Here is an 18,560-nt window from a genome sequence, read left to right as displayed (position 1 = left end):
CACACAGCTTTCTAGGGTCACACATACAAATTGGGGCAGTTTCTAGACCAGCCTCCTGCCACTGGTTTGGGGACCCAGTCTTTTAAGGAGAAGAAGCAGGAGTAGCGGGTGAGTCTCTCATTCTTGAGAAGAGTCCTCACATATCTGTACAAACCTCATGTTTCTAAAACTGTCAGCATCAAGGACTTACACATTCTCTTTCTTCAGATCAGGATTGATCATATTTTAATAGGAAAACTCTATTCATGTTCAAATTTTAAAGTGACCCAAAGTGCAGCCATAACAGACAGAATCTTGTTTCAACTCTGTTCTCCATGAGAGCGGTCATCCCTGACACTGTGAGAGGGAGGTTACAGGTTTTGAATAAAGTTCTTTACCTTGTTGAGTCTGTAGGATAAAATTTCTGGTCTCTCACATCTATTTCTTTAACATTGGCGACTTTGGGGAAAGTGGGCTCATTTATAAACCCATGGTTGGTTCCCTGCAAACTATGGGATGCAAGGGACGCTGGTTCCTTCAGTAGAGTAAGTTTAGCTAATTGGTGGTTCTCTTGGGTATTCTGAACCACACGCTGAACTGAACAGGATTGATGTTTATTACACACTGTAGTCCAGTACAATAGCACTGTCATCTCTAGACATTTTCTAATTCCTTAAACATCTCTTCCTTCCGGGTCCTTCCTTCCCAGTTGTAAATGACAAAGGCATCGTACAATTTTCAATTTTGTCTCTGTCTTTGATACAAGAGGCGAGACCTTTGGGCTGCCTACTTTTACTTAATATTTGAACGGAAGTGTTGGCTCCCGTTGACAGGCACTCGGCTACGCTATGTTACTCATTCAAGTCACCCTTGGGCCTGCGGCTGCCACGTATCTGTTGTGACTGTTGTACTGGAGCCTGAAGCACAGCTTTGGGCTCTATGCGTGACTTTACTGTCCCTTTCCCTCTACTTCAGAATCCCATTCGGTTTCTAGGAATGATTGTGGCCCACATTGATCACCCACTGAAATAAAGGACAAACAGGGAAAAAAAATCGCCTAGGCCGTAAAGACAATAAAATCGAATTTAAAGCAAGTACAGGCCGGCTGACACGTGTCCCGATATACTACTCACCAACTGTAGGGGAGTTTCCCTTCCCTCTCCAAGGATGCAAAATTGACAAACGTGCCAGCCCCACACTCCCTGTTGGAAAGAGACAAAATCAAGGTGATTACCTGACCGAGCTCTTTACCTGACACGAAGGGCAGGAGAGCCCTTGATCCAGCTTATCAGAATAGCATTAAGAAGAGATGGGTGGGGTGGGTAAGGTAAGTTTTACACGATTCTGTTTTGCATACAATGCCAAAAACAAATAGAAAACACAAAGAAACAGCCCTCCTGAAATGTATTGAATCGAACTCTTGGAGCCCAAACAGAATCAGCCCACAACCTTTGCCAAAAGGCGTTCAGAACCCTAACATACATTTCTCACCCATAGTTGACCCTAATGTACATTGCACCTCCATAGCTGACCCCTATACCTCTTTCCTTCCGTGACTGACTCCAACATACATCTACATGTCCATTGTTGACCCTAACATGCTTCTCCACGTCCATGGTTGACCCTCTGTCATTGCTCGAGTGCATGGCTGTTTCCCCATGCTTCCCCAGAGTTGGGGACATTACACCATACTACTCCCATATTGCCTACTAAATGCAGCTTACAGTCACTGCTTCCCAGAACATGGACTTCCCCTGGTTTCTGAGCCACAAAACTTTAGTTTCCATTTTTCTTCACTGGCTAGCTCTCACCAGTGTCTTTCTGTTGCCTTTTGTGGTGATTTGAATGGGAATGCCCCCCTAGACTCACATCTTCCAATGTTTGGCCCACAGGGAGTGGCATTATTAGGGGACATTTCCTTGTTGGAGGAAGTGTGTCACTGTGGGGATGGGCTTGGAAGTCTCCTATGTTTAAGCTACACCCAGTGGGGCACACAGTCTCCTTCAACTGCCCATGGATCAAATTGTAGAACTGTCAGCTCCTTCTCTAGCATCATGTCTAGCTGCATGCCACCATGCTTTCTGCCATGACTATAATGGACAGAACCTCGGAAACTGTAAGCCAGCCACAATGAAATGTTTTCCTTTGTAAGAGTTGGTGTGATCACGGTGTCTTTTCACAGCAATAAAAACCTAACTGAGACACCTTTTTTTTTTCTTTCTCAGGAAATAGCCAACTGTCTAACTCTCTATGTTTGAAGGGAATTTCTCAGATGCAGTGGTTACCAAATGAGCAGCAATGTCTTCAGAAAACCGATAGATTATTCTGCAATGTGTAGAGAGTAGCTGAGAATGTGTCTAAGGAAAAGGACTGGAGGTTTGTCCTTGTTAGGCCCTGAACTCATCACCATCATCACCATCATCACCACCACCACCATCATCCTCATCATCACACATACACACACAGTCACACAACCACACACATGTCCACACGAACAAACAACAGTGCTTTTCTTACCTGGCCATCTGCAGGTGCTTCTTTCTCAGAATGACAAGGGTCACTAACAGCAGTCCAATTAAAAGTATGCTGAGGATGGCCAGCACCGAGATCACCACCACATTAGGGTTCACCTCTGTAACTAGAGAGAGAAGCCACAAGTTGCTATAGATTACAGGACATGAAAAGTGACAGAGCCATTCATAGCCTTTCCCCTACCCCTACCCCTACCCCGAGGAATGTGAAGATGGTAATGACCACACCCACATTTGTCTAAGGGAAACATCACCTTGTCTTCTTGGGGAGCTCTGAGGGCTGACGGGTGGTCCTTAGGCATCTGGAGAAACTGAGTCTCTTTCCTAGACTTGTAGCATGCAGGACACTCTTATAAGGAAAAGCTGCAAGTCCGAGAAGTATCAATGCTGTGGCTTACAACTATTTGAAAACTAAGGCTGAGGAAGTCATCACCATGCATTGCCATTGTTTAACATGTTCAAACGCTTCGAAGGTGTGGACTTTAAAGTCAGGAAGCACAGCTGGATCATTTGCCCCCGGCAGATAAGGCATAGGAGCAAGGCATCAGTGAGCTGCCATCTGTGGCAGCATTTTACGCTTTACCGGAAGTAGGCATTCTGACGGGCTGCAGCCATATGCTCAGAGGCTTCCTATCTGCACAGATGCAAAGATTAAGTCTATCAATAAGTTGGAGAGTCCTTAAGAGTGGAGGTGCTCTTGTGTACTTTCTCTGATGGATGGTCTACTTATCACATGTGAACAGGAAAACAGAAGCAAGGAAGTAGGCGTATAAAATACCTTTATAAAAGTCTTCAAGGAGAGACAGGGGAGATGCTTGAGGTAGGAGGATTCGGATCTTTGGGGGAGTTTGGACTACATGGTGAGTTTGAAGTCGGCCTGAGCTACATGCTAACCCATCTCAAAAACACACAGAGCCAATCCCTAACGCCTTGAATACTTGCTACCTGCCACCTCTGCTCGGGTTAGTGGCTGAGTGCTGGGTGGAAAGAAGAGGAAGGAGGCTGTCAACTCCATTGGGATCCAATTTTACCTCCCAAGCTTATTGGTTTACACGTGTAAGTAAACTGGACAAAAAAAAAAAAAAAAAAAAAAAAAGGTCACCTGTTGCTCTTGGTTCCCTGGGAATGGACAAGAAGTCACGGACATTAAAGTGCACTTTAAGAAGTGTTACAGAAGCCACACACAGTAGCACATAAAACTGTAACTCCAGCTTTTGAAGGAGGGAATGAGGCAGGAGGATTCCTACAAGTTCCAGGTTGGCCAGGACTACGTAGGTGAGCATGTCTCAACTTAACTCTTAGTCAGAAACCAAACCAAACCAATCCCAGCCAGAGAAGAACGCTCAAGGACCCTGGAGGAACGTGTGCTGAGACGTAAGGTGAAGGAGTGTTAAAACATCGCCCACCTGCACTTCTGTCTCTTTTAACAAAGAAAAAGTAAATGGAAGGGCTAAAAACAAAACAAAGCGAAGCTGGCCCTACTTATCCGTCCTTCGAGCAGATAAACGATCCGCTAGTTTGCAGATACAAAAGCAAATCCATTAAAGGGACAGAGTCCCCCTGAGAGTGGCTGTCTACATGGGGTCTTCACAGAAGGTCTGGAGTTCCTGCTGAGAACAATGCATATTCTACACCTCGGGTAAAGAACAAGGAGGTGGACCCTGTTCCAGACCCCACATTAGTCACCGATTTTCCCACTAGCACGGCTGAAGTGGCAGCTTTCTTGCCTTGATTCCAAGTAGGAATGGTAGCTACTATTTGACCAGGACCAGCCAAGGTTCTATACAGAGGAGAGTGAGTTGGGCAGGTCTGTGTCTACCCCCTGTTGAGGAGTCTAAGGATGGTGACCTTGGTGATTTCTCTTGGTGTATGCCCTTTTGGGCTGGTGTATGCCTTTAAGGCTTTCTGTATTTTTAAGTTTTAGTTTCTAAAGAACATAAGATGAAGCTGGAGACCCGGTGCAGCCGTGGAAAGCACCAGCTGATTTTGCAGAGAGCACAGAACCCACGTGATGCTCACTGCGATCTCTCTCTCCAGTCCCTGGGGGTTCTGATACTCTCTTCCGACCTCTAGTGGCAGCAGACACGAACACAGAGCACAGACATCCATGCAGGCCAGACTATCATGTTCATTAACATGAACATAGGAAGAAATGAAATAACTCAAATCTAAAGTTCATATACCATTATCCTATATTTACGTATGTTTAAAAAAAAAAAAGACTTGACAACAATCCGAATCTTTTTTCTAAGTCCCATGTTCTAGCCAAGCGCACTTTGAGTCAAGGACTCCCTGACTGGAAGCTCGGGGTGTTTTCAAAGGTAGGCTGTTTCCATCAACAAGGCAGGCTGTGTTTATTTAGAAGGAAACACTAAAAAAATGTAGAAACCTCCAAAGACCAGGTGGCCTTCATCTGTGTCCTTACCCATTGTGGAGACAGCTATAAACGTAGGGACACTGGGACTGTCGTGGCTGAAGCTGGTGACACTGCAGTTGTAGGCAGTGGCTGGGAGGAGTCTGGAGATGGTCACCACGTGGGAGGAAACAGCTACCGGTTCCTGGAGGCGAAGATACAGACAAAACACACTTCACATCATTGTCTTCTGTTTGTGAAAGCATTCTTCATATTAAGGAGGTTATATGCAGAGTAAAAAATGGTTAAAAGATAGAAAAGGTTAATAGTGAAAAATCTTTCCCCCTTTCTCTACTCCCTCCCACGCCACTCTGTTCCGTGGAAGCAGCCATCACTACTGGGTGGTTTTCTCCTATTTTATGTCAGTATAAACTTGATGTCTCAGTTGGCCTCGCAGCTGACGGTCATGAACGGTGACGCAGTTTGCACACCACGCTGCTTATTTGTGCTCGCATCATCTTTTGTCATCTCTGTCATTTTTGTCACACGAAGCAGTTTTATCCTTTTTTTAAATGAAAAAATTAAAACTGTGTGAATGCTTAAAACTGAATGCTTGCCAGCCTGTAAGCATGGGTACCACATGAATTCAGTGCCTGCAGAGACCAGAAGAGGGTACCATATCCTCTGGAAGTGGAGTTGCTATCAGTCGTCAATAACCTGTAGGGTCTGGGGAACGAACGTCAGTTCTCTACAAGAGCAGCAGGCATTGTGAACCCTTGTCAGGAGACATAACAGGATAAGCTAATAACTAGCAGGTGATCATCCTGAGATGGCCAGCCTCGGATTATTATATAATTTGCAGCCAGTTTGCCCTTATTAAGCAAGGCTGTAAGGGATTCATTTTAGAAAAGATTCCTGCTATTGAAATGCTTCTCCTGCTATTATTAAACATATATAACAATCATTGAGTAATAGCACACCCCTTTGGAGTAGATCTCTATAGATCTACGAAGATGTACTGTCTTATAGTGATACTATATAGACAAATAGATGACTTCTTAAGTCTTAATGATGATCCTATAAGAATTCCTAAAATTATATCAGTGATTATTAAGCTCTTTTATAGTGGGGCCACTATTAAGTCTTTTTCTGATAGTACAAAACTGCAGTGAGAGCTCTGCCAGTTTCCCAGGTGTCACCAGTTACTTGCTCTTAGATGGTAATCAGACTTTCTCAGACTCAGAGCCCATTCCAAGAGGCTGTAAAACAATTAACCAAAGGTTAATGTTAAAGGGAACTAATGATTTATTATAGGTGCTAGGACAGAGGATAAAATATTGACTGGGTTTATCTATATAAAACTTTATTAATAACTTAGTTTTAAAACTTCAGTGAACCTGTGGAGCTGTGACAGGTGATGGATGTTTAGCCAGATAATGACTCCTAATGGTATGCATGCAAACATTCTGTTGTAAACTTCTATTTCAATTTATGATTTGATTTTTGTGTGTGTGAACTTGTGACTAACTTTGTAACATGTGATCATGTGTTCTGAAAGATGTTTAAGTGCTGAGGACAAAGAGAAGAGTATGCCTTTTCAATACTGAAAACTATTGGAAATTAATCCCTTGCAGTCCAGCTTACCTGTCCACCTCTGTTGTGTGTTAGTGACTGTTTTCCTGCTTTCTTTCTGATGAGGCATATTTGTCTGTAGGTTTTCCCAATGAAAATTGTGTCTAGTGTTTTTATTTTGCATTTCTTATTATGAGGGACATTTTTCATAAACCAAAGGACCATTTGTTCTTACCTTCCTACGTGTTTGTGTAGGGGTGTTGGTCTTCATCTTGTTTACTTCAAGTGGTTCTTTATATATTAAGAACCCTACCTTTTTAGGAGAACTGAACTGAAGAGAACTGAGCTGAGAGGAAACTGAGCTGAGAGAGGAACTGAGCTAAGGAGAAGTTTTTAGACAGAACACCTTTCAGATAGAACTGAACTCAGGAAGAACTTAGAAGTATGGGCATAGCATTGGGAGAAAAGACATTGAGAGTAAGAGCATTATTGGGACATCAGAGCAGGAGGAGAGAGTAAGATCAAAAAGAAAATGCAGACTGGAAGAGCTTAGAGACTATAGGCAACATGAAATATTAAGAGAGCAAGGCACAGAATGCAGAGGGAAAGAGGAAAGAAGAAAAAGCTGCAGAGAGCAGAAGGAGCAGGTGGGCTTCTCCTCACCATGGGACAGAACAGGTCGTTCCTTAATAACAAGGCAGACTTATCTTATTAAAAGGAACAAGCTCTTTTATTACAAACTTGGGTTAAATTCATTTAGCATTAGAAGGGTAGAAACTTTTCCTTTCTCTATGCAATAAAGATTGGAGTTCATTTTTCCTCCAGAATGAGGGAGTTCTTTCTGTACCGGTGCTTGGTCTTTGCCCCAATATATATGTAAGTATGGATGTGTGTGTGTAAGCATGTAATTGTGAAAATGCATACAATGTGTATGTGTAAGAACGTAATTGTTAGAATGCATGTAAGCTGAGCCCAACTAGATTGAGTGGAAATGAGTAAATATGCATTCATGAATCCGTATATGAATTTGTATGTTTATGCATATTTGCTTGTGTAAAAGTTTTTCCTGCTGCAAGCAATATTCACTTCTCTTGGTTCAATAGAAGTTTATTACTCCAAACTTCCCCCTAACCTGACAAATAAGAGGCAAAGGGGCAAAAGGGAAAAGGCTCTAGCAATTAATCCTTTATCTCCTGCTGTTTTAGACTGAGGTGCTAAATACCAGAGACTGAAGTTTCTGGCCTCAGAGGAACACAGAAGGCAGGTCAGCTATGGTCCCATAGTAACTTGGACATAGATAAGTAAATCAGCTACAGTAGCATAGTAACTTAGACTTAGATAAGTTAACTTTTTATTGCTATACAGGAGCCCTAAATATCTCGTAAGACAAGTCTTACCCTCCGCCGACGCTCTTCCCCCTCTGCTGCCTCAAGAAGAACCAACAAGAAAGAAGACCCTTGCCAGGGCTGGCCCCTGGTAAACCCCAAAACTATGTTTCCAGCTCCCATTTTACCCTTCTGAAGAAGGGCTCACAAGACCAATAAAAGCTCATACTTTATCTCACCAGCCTGCTCCTGGTGCAGGTTTAAGTGGTCTGTTGATTACTTTGTGTGCTGCTGTAAAACAATGCTAAGTAAAACAATGCTAAGTAAAACATCATCTCGCAAACATAGAAGCTCTTGTACATACATGTACAGACACTGTGTGTGTGTGTGTGTGTGTGTGTGTGTGTGTGTGTGTGGGCTCGCATGCACCGGAGTGTGTAATGGTTAATAGGATCACCAGCTTGGCAGGACCTGGAATCATCTATAAGATGAGGGTTTTTTTAGATTAGGTTAGCCTCTGGGCATGCCTGTGAGAGAGTATGGTGATTAGGTTAATGGATATATGAAGACCCACCCCAAAGGAGGTTCTCTGAGCTTGGGTCCTGGACAACATAAACAGAAGGAAGTTATCTGAACAAAGACATCATAATTCTCTGCTTCTGGGTTGTTGACTCAATGTGGGCAGCTTCCTCCAACTCCTCTGCCAGGACTTCCCCACCATGAAGGTTTATGCACTGAAACCATGAGTTGGAAGAGATTCCTCCTGGAAGCGACTCTGGTTTGGGGGTATTTTATCCCAGCAACAGGAAAAACTAAAACCCTATGTATGGACACATAGATACAGACAGACAGACAGATACACACACAGTATGTGAAAGCAGGAAAAGCTAAAACACTAAGTATGGACACACAGATACATACATACAGACAGACAGACAGTCACACACACACACACACACACAGAGTATGTGAAAGCAGGAAAAGCTAAAACACTATGTGTGGACACACAGATACAGGCAGACAGACACGCACACACATAATATACTATATGTGAAGGTATATAAATATGGATACTCATACATGCCCAGCAGTTGAATTATTGTCACCAAGTATGCCTTTTTAATACTGAAAACTATTGGAAATTAATCCTCTGCAGACCAGCTTACCTGTCCACTTCCTGTTGTGTGTTAATGACTGTTTTCCTGCTTTCTTTCTGACAAGGCATATTTGTCTGTAGGCTTTTCCAATGAAAATCGTGTCCAGTGCTTTTATTTTGCATTTCTTAACATGAGGGAAATTTTTCACATGCCAAAGGACCTTTTGTTCTTGTTTTCCTATGTGTTTGTGTACGGGTGTTGGTCTTCATCTTTTTTACTTCAAGTGGTTCTTTATATATTAAGAACCCTACCTGTTTGTCTGCATTCTCTATTTTATCATGTTCACCCAAAGAATGGTGATAGTAGGTGCTCAGAAGCAAAATTATCTCGTTTTTAAGAAAAATAAATTTCTAATTTGGTGCATCCATGATCAGACAGTGGCGCACACACACACACACACACACACACACACACACACACACACATGCTGCACGCTATAAACAACGAATCGGCACACTACTGCTTTTCAAAAGAAGATCATGAAACACTGCAGCCTAACCAGATGGCAGCCAACAGCACTGGTTTCCCATCCCACCATCACTAGGCCAGAAAAGATAATATTACAGGGAGGAAAGAAAGCTTTTTGCTAACAGGACTGAATTGCAGCAGGTAGCTGACTAACCATTGTGTCTCTAATGGAAGATATTGCTATAGTTACGGAGGAGAAAATCCATCCCTGGCAGAACGGTTATTTTCCAAAAAGGGTTCTTAGAATGGAGACAGGACTGAGCTAGTCAGCACAGATCAAAAGAGAGAAATTCGTAGATGAGACTATCAAAGGGGCAAAGGAATCAAAGCCGATTATCTCAGCAGTCAGTCAGGAAAGATCCATCCTCCCAGCCATCCTCTCCCTCCTCTCAGGCACAGGGCCCTTCATTTATTGAAAGAACATCCATTATTTATGCTGGAAGAAATACTCTACCCCCTGCAGTGTGTGAACTCCCTCATAACCTGCCCCTTTCCCTTCCTCCTCTGGCTTTAAAGTAACTCTCTCTCTCTCTCTCTCTCTCTCTCTCTCTCTCTCTCTTTCTCTCTCTCTCTCTCTGTGTGTCTCTGTCTCTGTCTGTCTCTCTCTCTGTGTCTCTCTCTGTGTCTCTGTCTCTGTCTGTCTCTCTCTGTGTCTCTGTCTCTGTCTCTGTCTCTCTCCCCCCCCCCCCCCCCGTCTTAGTTACTCCCAGAGCTGAGCGTCCATTCCCATCCTCCATCAAGACAATAAAGTAGCTCATCATTTCTGCTGTTTATGACCCCAAAGCTTTAGTAGTAACAATCTCTGGGGTTTTTGTCTTTTAAATTATTTCCACAATATATAAGTTCCCACACTTTGCTGGAGAACGTATATTTTTACATATTTCTACATTTGCATGACTATTTGCAATGTCTTTTTAAGTTTAAAATAAGTTTAACTAAAAGGTACAGTAAACCGTTCTTTTTTTTTTTTTTTTTTGGTTCTTTTTTTTCGGAGCTGGGGACTGAACCCAGGGCCTTGCGCTTCCTAGGTAAGGGCTCTACCACTGAGCTAAATCCCCAGCCCCCAGTAAACCGTTCTTAACTGTTAAAGTAGACTTTAGGGGATAAGGTCCTCACGGGCATGTCTTACAAATACTGCTGATTTCTATCTTTGCCCCTCCTCCCCCCCAAAAAACCCAAACAGACAGTTTCACACCCTGTAGTTCCATGAAACAGAAGTTTTTAGTTACTCCATTAGCCTTAATCAAGAGTAATCCAGAAAGATAGTGGAAGTAATCAGTACCTGGAGTTTGCCATCGTGGCCAGACCCGAGCTTCTGACAGAGGACTTCAAAGAAATCAGCTACGCCCTCCTCAACCCAAAGCAGGGTGACCGATGTCTGCGTTTTGTTCACTGCGAAGAGTGATTTTGGAGGAGCTGGTTCTGAGGGAAGAGCAAAGTTTTAAAACACACACACACACACACACACACACACACACACCACACCACACCATCTTTTAGTGATAACAGGGTGGGTGTCCCGAGAACTCACAGGCAGGTAGATAAGAGCCTGAGCTTTCACTCAGCTTTCGAATATGCCCACACACAAAGCCTGCCATCCACATCCGAAGGCAGAGTGGTTTGTGTCCTTCCCTGCTTGTGTTTTCAACTTCTCCTTTTGGACACTTCTGTTTTCTGCTTCATCTCTGTAACCTGACTCTATTAATAGTTTCTGTGTCATCCATTCTGGAGTTAGCGTTGTCCTGACAACACATAACTTTTTGAGTGAGACACAGAATGAAGAAGAAGAAGAAGAAGAAGAAGAAGAAGAAGAAGAAGGAGGAGGAGGAGGAGGAGGAGGAGGAGGAGGAGGAGGAGGAGGAGGAGGAGGAGGAGGAGGAGGAGGAGGAGGAGGAGGAGGAGGAAGAAGAAGAGGAGGAGGAGGAGGAGGAAGAGGAGGAAGAGGAGGAGGAGGAGGAGGAGGAAGAGGAGGAGGAGGAGGAGGAGGAAAGAGAAAGAGAGAAAGAAAGAAAGAGAGAAAGGAAGAAAGAAAAAAAGAAAAAAAGAAAAAATGGGATGGGAAAGGGACTGTCTTTCTTCAAGATAATGAAGATTGGGCCTTAGCATCAACCTGGTTTTTTGTTGTTGTTGTTGTTGTTGTTTGTTTGTTTGTTTGTTTGTTTCTGATTCTCTTAAGTCAGAAGTTTGAATTCTTTGAAACTTCAGTGAAAATTAACTAACAGTGATAAAACTAACACACAACATGATGGTTTTTGTAAAAGGATGATGGAGGGAAACCAGATGCTTAATAGCATGTTAGAGATAAAAGTTTTATCATAGACCCTTTATCTTGATCAATAAATTAATCCATTAGTCGAAGGCCCCACACCATGCTATCTGGACTGTTTTCTGTTCATTTCCAGTAGTTGAGTCACCAGCTGAGTTGGCTTGGTCCAATGTTCTAGTAAGTTCTCTATAATCCCATCTCTCATTTCTGAATTTCTTCTTCTCTCCTCATGCCCCTGTATTGTGGATGCTGTGTTCTGGGCTCTCTGTGGTGGATGCTGTGATCTTTCTTTCTAGATCATTCAGTATGGAAACTGCTGAGCTAGTGCTCCTGATCAGACACTGGGTCCCGTCATCTGCTGGTAGAAACACTTGACATTGGCTACCTGAACGTGCTGTATCTTCCCTGTCTAGGCTGAACTGGCAGTGTGCACCTTCCTTTCAGAGAGCCGGATCTCTGCTGTGGATCTTTCATTCTTGTCACTGTCCATGAGGAAGTGACAAGTTTAGGTAAGAGAGTTAAAGGGGAGAGGAGGTGAGTCAGCTTTAGACCACGGAAAATCCCAGTAGATGCCAGAGTCTCCCTTTCACTGGCAAGTGTCACCCACTCCTCCAGGCGGGGATCTGTCTCACTTCTGAAGAAAAGGGACCTCAAGTGTTAGCAGTCACCAGCTCCACTCACATCTCTCACTGATGACAGGACTCTGAACTAGATCTAAAGACCTGCGGCCATTGTGCCAGCTCAAAATCACATCTTTGAGAGCAAGTGTGGACAGTTGGGGCAGGACTGACTAATGTTAGGCTCTACCTTTTCTCTTTCAAGAATACATACTCCAAGGCCATACATGGCCGTGTGCATGTGTGATCCTAGCCCTAGTGATGTAGAAGCAGAAATTTCCAGTTAAAGGGCAATCTCAGTTCCACAGTGAGTTTGAGGCTAGTCTAGATTATATGCGAATGTGTCTTAAAAACCAACCTAACACAAAAACGAAAAGGAAGGTAGAGAGTGATTGGGAAAGACATCCGAAGTTGACCCCTGACATCTACACACCCACACTCACTCATACATATGTGCTTGTGCATCCGTATGAGTGTGCACTGACACAATACTATACACACAACCCTATGAAGTACCAGTGCAGAATGTGGGCAGGATGGAGGGCAGCAATGCTAACTACCATTCATTCTATATGGATCCTAGGAGGATCAAGCTGTTGCCTCTCTGTGGAGTGGAGATGACTTCTGAAGTGAAGGCGGGCACCTAACCCTTTGTGCTTCACCACTAAACTCTTTCTTTCTCTTGGTGGTCACAAAGGGAAGAGTCAAGTTTAATACTTAGTCTTGGAGCAGAACTCAATGTCTTTATTGGTCCAAATTTGTCTTTGCTAATCAACCTCTCTCTCTCTCTCTCTCTCTCTCTCTCTCTCTCTCTCTCTCTCTCTCTCTCTTCCTTGTGGATCAGGGAATGAGAGAGAGAGAGAGAGAGAGAGAGAGAGTATTCCATCTTGCAAATCACTAATGTGCCTAGACTCCCCTTACACTCATGGCAATCTTCCTGCTTCTGCCTCTCAAATGTGGGGATTCAAGGCATGAGACACTATGTCCCATGTACTGTGTCTTTTGATGTTGCTCAATGATATAACTACTCATTGAATGGTATTTATGACTTCTTATTATATCCAAAAGAGTGGGTGTACTCCTCACTGGCCACTTTATTCTTTTAAACTTGATGAGTTTTACACATGTGACACTGGTAGTAATGCTGTAAATATCATCTCTATGTCTGATGAGGAAAAACCCTATTTTCAATCTTCAGCCTCAGTGTAAGGAATTTCTAGAATTTTCTTAGTGTGTAAAAATGCAAGTTGAGGGTCTTTTCTATTATATTATAATAACATTTCTACAGCAGAACAAAGTATTTTCGTATAATAATATCAACTTTGCCAACAAAGTATCTCCCATAGGAGGTAGAATTCTTTGGAAAGTAGGTTGGATGGCATTTTGCCAGAATAAACACGTGAAGGGACATTTAGCTGTAGTGGTTACAGGTGAAATGCTAAGGCAGACTTTGAAGGAACTTTTAGCTGAAGCAGATACAGACCAAAGGATGTTCTGCTAAAGCAAACATGTGAGAGGACACATGATGAAAGATTCTTTGCTAACAACATGTGTTTATTGGCCTGCCAGACAGCACAGACAGGAGTTACTCCAAAGAACCATTCTAAACAGGTCCAGTTCCCCCATATCCTTTCTTTCCCACTACCTCTGGTGGGTAGTGGGCTAAAAGGGATGTTAGACTGTTTAAGAATGTGGGCATTCTTATTAAAAATAAGGATTGAAAAAAATCAAAGTTCCATTCGTATCAGCATATGGAGCCCTCAAGTAGAAGCAGCACGATGCTCACACTGAAGGGAGCAAACTCTGCAAGAGAAAGCGCTGTTTGAAGCTGAGGGTTGGGGGGAGAGACAGCCGATGTAAGAGGCAAAAAATTGTTCAGGATGAGTCGTGGCGGTAAGTGGTCAGGATGAGTGTGTCAGGACAAGTGTGTCAGCATCATAAACGTTGGAAGAGAAAAGTTTAACCACAGGAATCTGTCAGGTTTGGGTATATTTTAGACTTCATCTCACTGACCTAGGGAAAAAACTCTTTCCCTGAATTTAACTGGGAATTTGAATATTTAAGAAAGAATACCAAAGAATGGAAAAAGGAAACATTTAGCAACTGAAAATGTATTAAATTATGAATCAGAGGTTGAGGAGATAGACTAGTGTTTAAGAGTCGCTCTTCAGAGGACCCAGGTTCAATTCCAGCACCCTCATGGAGGCTCACAACTGCCTGCGGCTTCAGTATCAAGGGATCTGGCACTTTATTTTGTCCTCTGCAGGCACCAGACATGCGTGTGTGGCAGACAGGCATGTAAGCAAAACACGGATGAGAGAAATACTTATTTACAATGGGGTGGGGTGGGGTGGGGAGAATTTAATGCCTAACATACCAAATATGTCTTAAAAATTCCTGTCTGGGTTCACACTAATGTCTTTCAGAATTTTTCATTCACATCAAAGTTCTCATGACTGAGACTAAGACTGTCAAGCTTATGCCCTAAAATCAAGTTTCCAAAAGGGGAAGAGAAAGCCACAGAGCGGGTGTGTGTGGTTCCTCCCATGACCGCCATAAAATTCCTTCAGTCAGTAAAACGTGAGAAACAAGCACATAAAAGGCATAGGACTCTGTGTGTGTGTGTGTGTGTGTGTGTGTGTGTGTGTGTGTGTGTGTGTGTGTGTGTGTGCGTGATCACGTCTCTGGGTTCTAGCTAGCTCACAAGGCAACCACTCGTGGCTAAGTGCCGATTCTCCTGGGAGTCAAGCTAGGAATTTTCTTCTTTGCCATATGTGGTCTGAATAAAGCAGAATTTCACAAGGGTGGTTTACAAGGGTGGAGTTGGGCTTTCCCTTCCTTCATTGGCTGTTCTGTGGAATCTTTCTGGAATCTTCTCTCTGTTCCGTCTCTGGGTTCTGGAGTCCCAGGGCTTCTCACTTCAGTTTCTAATTGGTACTCGGTGATCTAATTTAGATGATCCAGACCAGAATTTCCCTATGATCCCCACACAGAGATCAACCTCTTTGCTGGACACTTGTGCTTTCATTTTCTAGTTGTCAAATCTTTTTAAGTTAGAAGAACAAAGGGATCTTAACACACCCCTCCCCACTAACCCCTTCATCGATCCTGTTTGTTTCTGTGTCTCCCTCACTTACATAAACGTAAAACAGAGTTGCTCAAGAGCCAAGCTGGGGAGTTATTCTTAATTTCTTTTTCTTTCACTTCCTTTATTTGTCCAAAAAGAAAGTTCTGGAGCCTCAATCTCCAAAACACCTCTCTAATCCTGTCCAAATCTCTCCATCTCCATAACAGCCGCCTCCTCTAGAGTCACCCTTATTTCTCAAGCAATCTGACTAAATCACAGTGGTCATCTGTGTCTGGGATTCAGACAACTAAGCATTCATTGTTGGCCCAATTATGCTTTCTTCATAATTCTGACACATGTGTGTGCGCATGTGTGTATATATGTGTGTGTGTATGTGTGCATGTGCATGTATACATGTGTATGTATGTGCATGAATACATATGTGTATGAGTGCATATGTGTATGTACATGTGTGTATGTATGTATGTGTGCATGTGCATCTGTACATCTGTGTATATACATGTATCTGTGTATATATGTATATGTGCATGTATACACGTGTATATGTGTGTGTTTGTGTGTATGTATGTGTATTGTGTGTAAGTATGGATATACATGTGTATGTGCTTATTGTGCATGTGTGTATGGATGTGTATTATATGTAAATATGTGTATATGTATATGTATATGTGTGTCTTTGTGTGTGTGTGTGTGTGTGTGTGTGTGTGTGTGTGTGTGTACCTTGTGTGCCATGGCACTTGTGTGGCGGTTGGTCAACTTTGGGCAGTTGGTTCTTTCTTTCCATCATGTGTGTCCCAAGCATGTAACTCAGGTCATCATGCTGGCAGCAAGCACTGAACTAACTGGTTGGCCATCTCGTGGTGTTCTACTATGACACCAGAATAAACTTATCATGAATTGAAATTGCACATGCTTTTCTATTTCCTAATACTTAACAGTTTCCAAGGGATTAGGTAAGTTAATTGTTTACAAGTTGTCATAAGGAGTGATTTTGCCTGCAATTAAGGTGCAACATTAAAATTATCCAACATGTTATTTCTTCTTGTAGCATCAGCATCTCGGTAAGAATTTAGCTTTTACCACTTAACTAAGAATCTGAGGCTATGTTCAGACACCGTAGATACAGAGGAATGTATGTATTGGACAAAATGAAGAAAATGTTGTTTTCTTTTGTTGGGACCCTATTTTCTTTTTAAAAGAAAATAGTTTCTGTTTTTCTTTATTTGTTGGAGGAGATGAGGAAACTATGAGGCAACAGCTTGCATGTGGAGGTAAAAGGACAATTGCGAGGAGTCAGTTCTCTCCTTCCATGATGTGGGTCCCAGAGATTAAATTCTGGGTCAGGCTGGCAGGGAGCACTTGTCTGTGGAGTGTCTCTCCGGTTCATTGTTTCTGGTTTCCTAAGCGTTTCTCAAGATACCTTGCTAAGAACAACATGACTGCAGAGACCTTAAGCTTCTGGAGATGTGCCTGTGTGAGCCTCTCCACCCAGAGAGGCAGGTACGGGCGCAAGGAATAAGAGAAAGGTCTTGAAACCCCCCCTTGAACGTGGTCAAGCACTTGTGAGGAATGAGCACAAGTCTGAACAGTGATGGTGGCAAGCTGTGGGACCTCCTTGGAATGCATGTTCTGTCACATTGCACCTCTTAACTCTGAAACACACACACTGACATCTCCGCTGTGAACCTTGGTATTGATGAGCTGTGCCTGCCTTCTGTGTCACTTAGCTTGTGAGAGCGTGTCACTCTGTCACCCGGGCTAGGCTGGATTAACCCTGTCTTCAGTGTGCTTTGTTTATGAGCAGCTGCACTTACACCAATGATGCCCTAGAAGCCGACACCCAGCTCTCTGCCACCTCATTCTCCATCAACTATGGTCAATGGTCGAGTGTCATTTCCCCAACTCCCTTTAGGTATCAGAAATGAAGTGTGCCTTTAACACACGGTATTGTTTCCATGCATAACCACTGTAGCTGCACATACTAATGGGCACAGTGTCAGGCAAACTGGAAAGTGCTTTCAGTAGGTAACGGTGAAGGTGGGCTTATGAGCAGACCGTGTCATTATTTCTTTGTATTTAGAGCCTTAGAACTCTTTCCTCTACTTCATAATCAAATACAATAGGTTAGGGGTTGGGGATTTAGCTCAGTGGTAGAGCACTTGCCTAGGAAGCGCAAGGCCCTGGGTTCGGTCCCCAGCTCCGAAAAAAAGAACCAAAAAAAAAAAAAATACAATAGGTTACTGGACCTACAGCCAACTTCCTATGCTATTCCCTTGCTCTGCAACATCCGCCACGGTTAAGGTAAATTTCCCTTGTGTCTCACTAAATGCAAGCACTTCTAGGTTCCTACCACTCGCTCTGACAACAGTTTCATTCTGGGCCGTCCTCTGCCTATGTTCACTGGAGTTATTCACAGCAAACTAATTCATCTTCACATTTATTCCTTTCCTTTTAAAGAAAAAAATTGTTTTCTTGTGTGTGTGTGTGTGTGTGTGTGTGTGTGTGTGTGTGTGTGTGTGACAGAGAGGGTGTGTGTCTGTGCAGGTGTGTGTGTAGGTGTCCACAGTGGCCAGAAGAGGTGACAGGTCCCTTGGAGGCTGGAGTTAGAGGTGTCTGTGAGCTGCCTGGTGTGGTGCACCGAGGTTTAAAACCTCTGAAAAAGCCATCAACACTCTGTACTAAGCCATTTCTCCAGACCCCCTTTCCTATGACTGACCTGTTATTTTCTTATTTCTTAAATCCCAGACTTAGTCATTTTTGTTCTGCAGAGGCATCAGTGCCGTCCATCGGTGGACACAGTTGTGTCTGAATCCACCTGCAGGGGACCTGGATTATTACGTAACGAGTTGGTGTCATCTGTCTTTCCCCGGTATAAATTATTTTCCTCTCATGTCAATTTTGTCGGAATTATGAAATGGTACCAACTTCAATAAAGTCAAGGTATTTTATTCAACCTAAGTTAAGGAATAATATGTGCACGAAAAAGAATGCTGTTTGAGTGGGTGGAAACGCCAAACTAGATAACCAGCCACGTCTTCCACTTCTAAAGTTCCTAGGGCTCCGTGGTCCCTCCAATGCTGCTAAGAAGGACACAGGTCCACGTCACAGCCTGGTTTACGCTCCACCCATACAAACAAAAAACTCACACCAACGTGGTTGTGTTCTTTTCCTAGTGTGTCTATTCTGTACTTCTCAGAGAGAAGT

General features: G+C 43.2%; 1 protein-coding gene across 6 annotated transcripts in view; it reads right to left on the bottom strand.

Moving 5' to 3' along the window:
- Ptpro (protein tyrosine phosphatase, receptor type, O) overlaps positions 1-18,560 on the bottom strand; it is a 210,925-nt gene that overhangs the window by 40,976 nt on the left and 151,389 nt on the right. For 4 of the 6 annotated variants that reach the window (XM_087659074.1, XM_087659075.1, XM_087659076.1 and 1 more), the window contains 4 exon segments: positions 10,668-10,807; positions 4,936-5,068; positions 2,497-2,617; positions 1,113-1,181 (listed from right to left, as the gene is read on the bottom strand). In XM_087659074.1, coding sequence (XP_087515200.1) covers positions 1,113-1,181; positions 2,497-2,617; positions 4,936-5,068; positions 10,668-10,807 — 463 coding nt within the window. 6 annotated transcript variants of the gene reach the window in all.

This window comes from Rattus norvegicus, chromosome 4, assembly GCF_021556685.1.
Source record: "Rattus norvegicus strain SHRSP/BbbUtx chromosome 4, alternate assembly SHRSP_T2T, whole genome shotgun sequence".
Classification (NCBI taxonomy): domain Eukaryota; kingdom Metazoa; phylum Chordata; class Mammalia; order Rodentia; family Muridae; genus Rattus; species Rattus norvegicus.
Note: the sequence above shows the minus strand (reverse complement) of the source record. Positions and strands in the feature narration are given on the sequence as shown.